General features: G+C 44.6%; 1 protein-coding gene across 2 annotated transcripts in view; it reads left to right on the forward strand.

Annotated features, from left to right (window-relative positions):
• The first annotated feature begins 6,543 nt into the window (after positions 1 to 6,543).
• The window catches only part of DDAH1 (dimethylarginine dimethylaminohydrolase 1), a 134,715-nt gene continuing 130,702 nt past the window's right edge, over positions 6,544 to 10,556 (forward strand). The window contains exon 1 of one of the 2 annotated variants that reach the window (XM_032302590.1): positions 6,544 to 7,245. In XM_032302590.1, coding sequence (XP_032158481.1) covers positions 6,559 to 7,245 — 687 coding nt within the window. In that variant the 5' untranslated portion in view covers positions 6,544 to 6,558. Of the gene's footprint in view, positions 7,246 to 7,515; positions 7,535 to 10,556 lie in introns of those variants that run through there. The other variant, XM_032302591.1, reaches the window with a different exon arrangement.

Below are 10,556 nucleotides of genomic sequence, written 5' to 3' on the forward strand. Positions count from 1 at the left end.
AAAAGCTGTAAAAAAGTGAAAATTAAAAGAATTCTAAAATGTCAGGGCCACAGTAGCCTTTGCAGAACATCACAACTTGTTCAGACTTGATACATTTTTGTAGTATTCTGTACTGTTCAGGATGCTTTGATTATCTCATTAGCCACTAACGTGATTATGATGAATTAGATGACTCTGGCATCAGTGGGTTATTAGACTGCTAAGAGAAAATAATAAGCAGCATAAGAGAGGAATAGGAAAGGGTACAGAGGTCTGGACAGGGGAAATGTTCCATGTATGGGTGGGAGTAGGGAGAAGAAAAAGCTGAGCACTTCCTAAATGTTTGTGGCATCCCTGTTACTGAGGTAAGCTTTTTTATGTTATCTCGTTTGAAGGACTTGAGTGTGTTGCATGGTGGCAATGAGCATTTTGCACAAAGGCAGATGGGAACTTTGGTATTCATCATAGTGCCTGTATAAGAACACAACACTATTAATATTAGGGGTTATCATTAATTAAAGACTTCATGGTGCCGGGCATAATAAAAGCCTTTGTCCATGCTGTCACATTTCAGCCTTAAAACAACCCAGAGATTAAGGTTTTATAACTCCCACTTTACATATAGCTCTCATTTACATATAAATTTAAGTGAGTCACCCAAGTAAACTCCCTGGTGAGAAAACAAACGGCATGCTCAACTAAGAATTTTGAAGAGAATGGTTTTAGAGGTATGAACAGGGTAAAGACAATGAACAAGGGATGTGAGGGTACCCAGAGACGAGCAAAAACAGGAGGTCATTGCCACCCCCAGATGGAGATAATTTGAGGAACACCGTTAAGCAGTTCTGCTGACCTACAGCTTCTTTCCAGAACATGGGGGTTAGGAATTCTAACTTTGCTGCTTTCATTGATATCTTTACATTAAACGCACCTGTGATGATTATTATGTTGAGTCTGTCAGTACCTTCTACAGCTACTCTGATCAACATTCCAATGCCAGGAAACACTTGGAGAAACTGGAGAAAATGGATGGCCCTAAACACAGCCTCCTTATATATTGAATACTGCCAAATATTCTTTCTGAAAATGCTGAATTTACCTTTTTTTGGCATCTTGGTTTTTTTTTTTTTTTTAATAGTCAATGTCATGGGTTTAAAAGTGGGTTTTGGAATGTGTGCTGTTTATTAGTTCCATGAAAGTAGCTATCCGAACCAGCCAGGAACTGGAATCACCTGAAAGGGGGCACCATAGAGAAGCTACAATTATAGAAGGGTATGGATGTTGTAGAACCATGAAAACATAGGAAAAGAGTGGAGGAATAAATATGTTGACCTCCTTCTTCCCTCTTGCCCTCCAGTCTCTGGTAATTGCGCCCCACTGGCCAGCCAAAGTCAACAATAACGGGATCCCAGGTGGTGCAGTCGATGAAGATCAGTCCTCCAGGACTAAGAACAAGACAGAAAATGGCGAAGCATGGGTCTAGGGCACACCAAGGTTATGCCACTAGAATGCAGGAAGGCTAGGAGCCAAAGTCAAGTTTACCATGCCTCGGTCACTGCTTATATATATTATTCTACCATATAGGTTGTAGGTGCTTGGTAAATATTTGTTTAGTGAATGAATTCCCAGATGAAAGTTGAAGAAACTGAAGTTAGGGGGCTACCCATCTTGACTTTAGAAACCAGAGCCCTGACTACCCTGAAACCATCTTCTTGTCTATAACCTATTGCCTGCCCATTCAACCAAACATCATTTACTCCTTGGATATCAAGGAAACTCTGTAACAATGGTGTCTGCTACTGTAAACCCTTTTTGCATAAAATTTAATGACTGTTATGTGGAAACACTCAGGACTTATTGTTAGAATGCATATTTATAGTACTTACTTGATCCAGTATTTTTATCACTGAGATGGATGAGGATACCCTTGACCCCTCATTCTCTTTTAGGATTCCCACTCCCATTCCCAAACACCTGTTCCCCACTGAAAGTAAATCTTGAAACTTCTAAATAATAGAGTAAGAAATACTAAGGAAGGAATGCCTATTTTAATCCTGAAATAATTGCTATCTAAAATTGACACCAAATATAAGTACCAGCAATATTACCAATGGAGAAGAAAAGTTTCCTTTGTATCAGTGTCCACCAAGGAGAATAAAAACAGCTCTAGGTATTTCAAATGGAGGAAATTTAAACAGGGAATTAGTTATAAAGTTTCTAAAATGTGTAGAAGTGCAAAAAGGGCAATTTAACCATAATAAACCCTACATTATTGGGGCAACTGGGTGACTTGATTGGTTAAGTGTCTGACTCTTGCCATTGGCTGAGGTCATGTTCTCTAGGTTATGAGATCAGGCCTCACATTGGCCTCCCCACTGAGCATGGAGCCTGCTTGGGATTCTTCTCTCTCTCTTTCTCTCTGCCCATCCCCCATGCACATGTGCTCTAAATAAATAAATAAACTCTACATTGTCTTTCATGATTGCATCCCTAGTGCCTAGTGCAATACATAGCATGTAGCAAGGGTTTAACAATCTATGATTACACCTGTGGGTGAGATTTGGTCTGTCAATCTAGGAAAACCATAGGTTCTGTGGGAAAGCATTAGGATACCTGTCTGACTGACAATTCAGTGAATGTGGATATGTGATTTGACCTTTGATAGAAAATCATATTCAGGGGCACCTGGGTGGCTCAGTGGGTTAAGCCGCTGCCTTCGGCTCAGGTCATGATCTCGGGGTCCTGGGATCGAGTCCCGCATCGGGCTCTCTGCTCAGCAGGGAGCCTGCTTCCCTTCCTTCTCTCTCTGCCTGCCTCTCTGCCTACTTGTGATCTCTCTCTGTCAAATAAATAAATAAAATCTTAAAAAAAAAAAAAAAAAGAAAATCATATTCAGAGCCTTCTGTTCACAACCTGTCAGTGGACAGTATTTATTGAACTAGGTGTTAAGTACTCTTCTGGGCACTTTTCTAAGCACCTTGTATTACTAACTTAACCTTCATAGTAACCCTATGATAATGGATTCATCATTTCCCATTTCATCATGATTTCCCATCTTCATCATGAAGATGAAATTTAGCAAAGAGCTTTTAAGAAGGAGGTCTAAGATCATACAAGAAAATAGCAAAGGGACACCTGGGTGGCTCAGTTGGTTGGACGACTGCCTTCGGCTCAGGTCATGATCCCAGAGTCCCAGGATCGAGTCCCGCATCAGGCTCCCAGCTCCATGGGGAGTCTGCTTCTCCCTCTGACCTTCTCCTCGCTCATGCTCTCTCTCACTGTCTCTCTCTAAAATAAATAAATAAAATCTTTTGAAAAAGAAAAAAGAAAGAAAGAAAATAGCAGAGCCATGCTTCCACCCACAGAGTTTGGCTCTAGAGCCTACCTGTAATCTCCACCCCATTTGTCTATTCATTGCTCAAGTGAGGGAAGCTTAATACCTTTATACCTTTATTTCCCATTTTTCCCATTGTTTTCTAGGGCAGAACCCTGTTGGCTGTTTCTGTGACCTTCCTTTGGAGCTGTATTTCCCAGCGCTTCCCTGTGATTACTGTCGCTGTGTGACCGAGTTCCAGCCAGAGGAAAGTGAGCAAGAATGACATGCTTCACTTTCTGGCACGGCCCGTCAAACCTCTCACACATGGCGCTGTATCTTCTTTCCCTTTCATTCAGCTTTAGGAAGGTGAGCATGGTGAGTTTGAGGGCCATGTTTTGAAGTGTTGGAGTCACAAAATGGAAGAAGGCTTGATCCCTCCATGTTTCTGGGAGAATAGTCAGGAACCAATCAGGACCAACTTTGGTAGACTTTAAGAGACAAACTTATACGAGTTTTATACCAATATATTTGCTGGGGTTGTTTGTTGTCACACCTAGAGTTATCTTAACCAATATATGTGTGCATTGAATAGATTATCCCTGGGATGTATGTCTGGCTTTTGCATGTACTCTTCCTTAGAATTCTTGCCTTCCAATTATTCACATCCTAAAAATTATTCAAGGTCTAAACCAAGTCCATTCACCTCCAAGCAGCTCTCTTCCACACCCATTAGCCACAACGATAATCTCTTTCCCTCAATTCCTATAGCACTTTGTTTTCTGTGCCTTTCATGTGCCCTTGTCATAGCTTCAATTTTGGATGTCTCGTTTCCCCAGGGAGGTTTGTAAGCTCTTCAAGGTCAAGGATCAGGTTTTTATGCTTCTTATATATCTCTGAAGTATGTAATACAGCGTTGTGTCCTGGGAATTTTCAATAAATATTTTTGGGGAAAATGAATTTATAAATGTATTCGGCTCAATAAAGTCTCTTTTCCTAAAAACAGTCCTTCATTACTCAAGCAGGAAGGTATGTAAACTATAATTTACTGGAGTTGGTGTTCTTATTATTCTTTTCACTGACATATACATTCTAACACTTTTTGACAACTGCTTAGAGGAGACAGAAGGCATGCTTATCAAATTTCAGATGACACGAAACTAGAGGTAATAAATAATGCACAAGATGGCAGAATCAAAACTAGGCAAGTGGGAATGAAGCAGATAGCATTTAATAAGGATAACTACAAGATTAAACTTTTAAAACACAGTGGCCCAGTTTCGCTATGGAAAGACATGGCTAGCAGAAAAAAAAAAAAATCTCAAGTTTTAATTGGCTGCTGGGCTCACATGAGCCCAGAGTGGTACATGGGACCCCACTCAAAGTTAGGCTCAGGGCACTGAGTGACAGGCAAATTATTTAGGCTCTAAAAGGGCACCGGCATTAACTAAGTTTGCTAGGTAGGGGCCAATTGGAGGTAGATGGAGACTCAATTTTAGGTTGGACTTGGGGAGAGGAACAAAGTTCCATATTATAGCCAGGTCAAGAACAGCACATGGGTTGGCTTTCAGCTGTAGTGTTAGAGGAAACCCCTATCTGAGGCCACCGTTAAGTGTTTTCCGACAGTAAGTTAGTAGACAGTAAGTTAGATAGGGCAGTCTGGGTCCTCTGAGAGTCTTGTCGCAGAAGTCGAACAAAGTAGGTCTTAAAGATTTGTTATTTTAATTTTGGCCCCTCTCCTATGTCAGGGTAAGAGCTGTCCTTCACTTAAGACCGCTCACTTTTGAAGCTGAGAAATGGCATGGCATCTGGCATTTACATTCAGGTCACCTTTGAGACAGGGAGAGAAGGCAGATCACATCTTCTTTGGGCTCAGTTGGGACAATCATTCCAGGATCCTCAGATAGATCTGCTCCTAGAAGCCCACATTTCCTAAAAACTAGGATCAGAATTCTGGCAAGAAGCCTGTGGCCTTGACACTGGATCATCAAAAAAGTGAATACAATCTTAGGTGGTGTGAATAGAAGTCTAGTCTCTGGAACAAGGGTCCTGCCATCATCTGTGCTGGTCACAACACACAGGAAGAATTGTTTCTATTCCAAATACCATGAGTTAAAGGGATACAGACAAACTGGTGTGTGTCAAAAGGAAGATGATCAGAATGTTGGAACCCAAATCACTAGTTACTTTTTGGTGATTCAGGGTCAAGGCCAAGATGGGGGGTGGGAGGGTGGTGTCAGGCAACATAGATATGAGAACTGTCTTCAGATAACATGAATGCAATCTTGTGAAAGAGAATATGAACTTGTTAGGTAATGCTAGAAGACAGAATTTGGACCAGTGGGTTTTAAGTCCAAAATGAAGATTTTAACCATTATAGCTCTTCAAAAGTAGAATACACTTTTTAAGTGAAAGAGGTTTAAAATATCATGTATGTTTTAAGCTGGAGTTCAGGACCTTTGGGTGGGAAGTTAGAGGATTTCTAAGGTCTCATCTAAATCTAATGTTTCATGATCTAATCAATCTTTAACTTAGAAATGTGTTACAGAATCTGAGAAAGAAGCTTATTACCAGAGACCATTTTGGAGTTATGGTTTGGTTTTTGAAGTGGGTCTTCTCAAAAGAAACAGAACCCAAGGATTATTTAATCTGTGATAGGTAAGGGGAGAAAAATAGTGCCATTATGAAGGGAAAGGCACTCCCTGAGGTGTATGGAAAAAGTAACTCAACAAATACCACGGGAACTGCACGGAGTCTGTAATGGCATGAAGGGAATGCCAGAGAGAAGGTTGGAAACCTTCTTTCCTAGTGATGAGAAGTTGTTATGTTATGTTTGTCTGACACTGCGCGAGGGGAGCGCTTGTCTACAGTGGGGAAAACACGCTTGGTCTTTGCCTCCCTACATCTGTGGGCCCTGGAGACAAACACACCTGAATCCCGTTGTCCATGACAACTGATTGTCCTTGAAATACTGTGTTTCTATACCTCTGATCTTCTCTCAACATGTGTTTTTGGACTCTTCCTCTTTCTCACAGATGGGAAGAAACACATTCGTATAATCTCTTGGCCACCGGGGGTGAAAGGTCACTCGCGGATCTGGGTAGGAAAACGGATCCTCACGCTAGGAACTGAGGGTGGTACCAGGTGTAGGGCAACCTGGGACCAAGAGAGTAGGGAGAAAGGTCAAAGTATTCATCCACAAAGGAATCACCCCATCCCTTGGCCTCTTGACCACCACGAAGCCCTCCAGGCACTCTGCTCAAACCATGGCATCTTCACGGGCGCCTTGGGGTCGATGGAAGGTGTGCACCTGCGGCGGAATACAGGTAACCGCGGGCCCGGGTCCACCGAGGTTCCCACTGCGCACAGCTCCGGCGCTCACCGCTTCCTCCGCCCACTCCTCGTGCGGTGCTCGCTGCTGCAACTCCCGCCTCGGCTGCAGCAAACCCGAAAGCGCCGGGGTGGGCGCGCGGGCCAGCGCCGGGAGCTCTGGGCATGCTCAGTCGCTCGGGCAGGGCTCGGGGCGCGAGCCGGGCTCCTCCTGCACCACATTCATCCGCTGCCAAGGGGAGCAGCCGGGCGCTCGCAGGCTCGGCGCGCTCTGCCCGAGGGAGGACCCGGCCGCCACCGCCCCGCCGCCTCCTGGAGCCATGGCAGCGCTCGGCCACCCCGCCGCCTTCGGCCGGGCCACCCACGCCGTGGTGCGGGCGCTGCCCGAGTCCCTGTGCCAGCACGCGCTGAGGCGCACCAAGGGCGACGAGGTGGATTTCGCCCGTGCCGAGCGGCAGCATCAGCTCTACGTGGGCGTGCTGGGCAGCAAGCTGGGGCTGCAGGTGGTGCAGCTGCCGGCCGACGAGAGCCTCCCCGACTGCGTGTTCGTGGAAGACGTGGCCGTGGTGTGCGAGGAGACGGCCCTCATCACCCGACCCGGGGCGCCCAGCCGGAGGAAGGAGGTAACTGTCCGCCCAGCGACGCGAGGGGCGCGGCCGGGAACGCGGGCCGGGCCCTCCCCCGCCGGCCGCGCGGGAGTTGCCGGCGGAATCGCGAAATTGGCCCCCGGCTAGTTCAAAACTTCACCTTTTGGGGGAGAGGGTGTGTGTGTGTGTGTGTGTGTGTGTGTGAGAGAGAGAGAGAGAGAGAGAGAGAGAGAGAGAAGTTCATTGTTCACGCCTCCTGGCTGTCGGCACAGCTGGGGTGCCTCCAGGACGCCCCGACTGAGTGTGGTGGTGCGGACTCCGGCAGGTGGGTGGGGTGGGGAGGGGAATCCACCTCACTGGCATTTTTTATGCGTAAAGAGTGAACAGTGGTAGAGGTAGTGCAACTCTGAGCGTTTCCCGGAGAGGGTTGCTGCTCCTGGCTGGGCGAGGAGTCTTGGGGGGCAGCGCTGGTTTGTGACACTGAAGCCCCCAAGTCCTGCCTAGGGCTCGGAGCCGCGCGTGCCTGAGGAATCAACCCGGTGTTGGTGGCACAGACCTAGGGCGTCCCGAGTTACTTTTTAGTGGTGGCGAGTGAGTCGGGCAGAAAGCGACGAGTGTCAGGGGAGTGGTTTGTTGGTGAGCTGAGAATACGTGTTCATGAATAGGCGAGGTGTGGAAAGCTGTCCTCGGCGTAGGGTGTTGGGGGTGTATGTCTTTGCGTTTAATTAAAAATGGTTGTTTCAGAAATTCCGTGATTTTTACGATGTTTTTAAACTTACAGCAATTAGAGCTTTGTGTGTTCGCAAGGGAAAGTGGCTACTTTCAAATAGTGCAGCTTGTGAAAATGGCTGTGACGGCTTTAAACCCAAGGCAGGTTAATGGGGAGAAAGAGAGTGAAAATGGATTTTAAAATGCCATCTGGCATGGGTTCCCCTTATCACCAGGCTAAAAGCCCAGCCTCAAGACTCTGTTTCTGTTGGCATCAAGTGGCATTGCAAGAAGCCCCTGGTTTCTTTCATATCTGGACGGTTAGGGATTCTTCCCTCCCCATTTCGTCTTTATTCGGTGGATATTAGAAATGCCTCATAGAGCTCATAGTTAAAATATGCTTACTCTACACATGCTTCACTACTTAGTTGATAAAACCATACATGGGCTGAGAGAATAAGCATATTGCATTTATTTCTTACTGAGACAATTCAGCCGTTGTTCACCCTACCTTAGCAGAAAACAGAAAGAATAACCGGTCTCATTTTCTTTACCTTTTATTTCCTTTGCCACACCTTTGAGTCATTGAGATGGCCCAGTCTATTTTAAACTGATAAGCGTATAACCCCACGTGAATACTTCTGGTGTGTCCTAGGCCATAGGGCACAACTGTGGTTTGTATTTAAAAGAGTAAAAGACGTTTCAAAAACGCTTTCAAAATGGTACTCCTTTGATGAGGGTAGTCCAATTTCCTGTCAAGAGGCTGTTGCTCGTTTAATCATCCATTTCATTTTATTCCTATAATAAAACCTTCCAAATTTTGGCTTCCCGATTGTAAGTGGGCAGTGATCCTTCTCCCCTGTCAGATTTTGAGGCATACATTTTAAGCTGGCTTCACTCTTCTATCAATCTAGTGGCTCTCTGCCAGAGACCTCACAGTGTGGTGGATAGGAACACCAGATTGCAGCTAATTCTGTGACCTTGGGGAGTGTCTCTTGCCTCAACTTTCTCACCTGAAAAGTAGACCTAATACTTATTTCATAAATTTGTTGTACTAAATTTGTTAATCCATCTGAAGTTTATAGGGTAGGACATTTTATGAATGGTGGTTGTTATTATTTACTTAACAGTGGGTCATGGAAGATTTTCTTTTTTTTTTTTTTTTTGAGCAGTGAGAAGTCTGCTATATACTGAGGTAGTTACAGTGACATTTCCCCTTCCCACGGTGAAGGGGAGTCATATTCACACCTTAGGATCCATCCTAATCTGCTTTGTAGCACTTCCTCCCAGCTTGAGTTTCCTACAGGAGCATATTGTCTCCCAAAAATGCCTTTACCGTTGCATTTGATCTGAATCAGCAGAGTAACAACAGGTCTTGTAGCCAGAGAGAGCACGGGCAATTGTGTTGGATGGGGTACTTCTGGAAGGCAGGGCTATGCAGTCTTCTGGAAGACTAATACTCTTTGAAATCTCTCACCAGTTCACTGCCTTAGTTGTTGAGTGAATAAATGAATGAGTGAAATGCTAACTAGCTAATATTAACAAGCTCATAATAATTCCTTCAAGGTTCTCTTTGGACTGTTGTATATACTCTTCATGTGATACCTGCCTCCCTAACTGAAATTCCACAACAGCGAAGGCATTATTTTAAGATTATTGCCACTGATCTCCTTGCCATCTGTCTCCTTACTCTCCATTCCGTTCTCCATGCTGTAGAGTCCAAGTCTCTAAGCTGGTCTTTCTAAAACTCAGATCTGATCCTGTCCCTGCTCTGATGAAGCTTCTTGAAGAACCCTCCATTAAGCTTGATAAACCCATGGAGTTATCCTCTGTTTGCCTTTCCAGCTTCAGTTCCAACTCTGACCCTACCCCAGGTGCCTCCCAACCTCTTGGCTCAAGCCAGGTCCTTTCACTAAAGCTCACCACGCTGTTCTTTTCTAAGCATACATTTCTCCTTTGTCTAGGACATTCTTCCTCTTTTCTCTCTTCTCCATTCTACCTAGCTGTTCTACTCATGCATCATTTCTCAGTTTGCTGTTATCATTAATATTATCAGCTAATCTCTATTGGGTGCTTGCCATTTGCAAAACATAGTGTCAGATTTATGACATGGATTTCACTGAATGCCCACATCAACCCTTTGAGCTCAGTACTATCATTATTCTTACTTTAAAGTTGATGGAACTGAAGCTTAGAGAGATTAAATACCTTGGCCAAGGTTATAAAGTGGAACCAGTGAAACTAGGACTTGAACTCGAATTTGTAGCACTCTAAAGCTCTAGTCCCAACCCCTGCAATACTAAACAACCAAGCGTAGGGTTGGTCTTCCTTTTATGAGCACTCTAACTCTCTGCACTTCCTTCTATGGTATCTTTCATACCGTATGATAACAACCTGTTTTAACTTTCTGTATCTCCCCACTATTATAAGAACTCTCGGGACAAGGATCACATCTGCATTCCTTAACATTTTATTCCCAGGACCTTGCACACAAGACTTATGCAGCAAATGTTTTGTTGGACACGTGTGTCCATGACTTTAGACCAACCTTAGGTTTTCCTGCTTAGGACATATTTGGTGTTTTGCAGGCATTCTCAATAGAGTCCCCGAAGTTTCGTTACAAGTACAGGTGATTTATA

Source organism: Mustela erminea, chromosome 10, assembly GCF_009829155.1.
Source record: "Mustela erminea isolate mMusErm1 chromosome 10, mMusErm1.Pri, whole genome shotgun sequence".
Classification (NCBI taxonomy): Eukaryota; Metazoa; Chordata; class Mammalia; order Carnivora; family Mustelidae; genus Mustela; species Mustela erminea.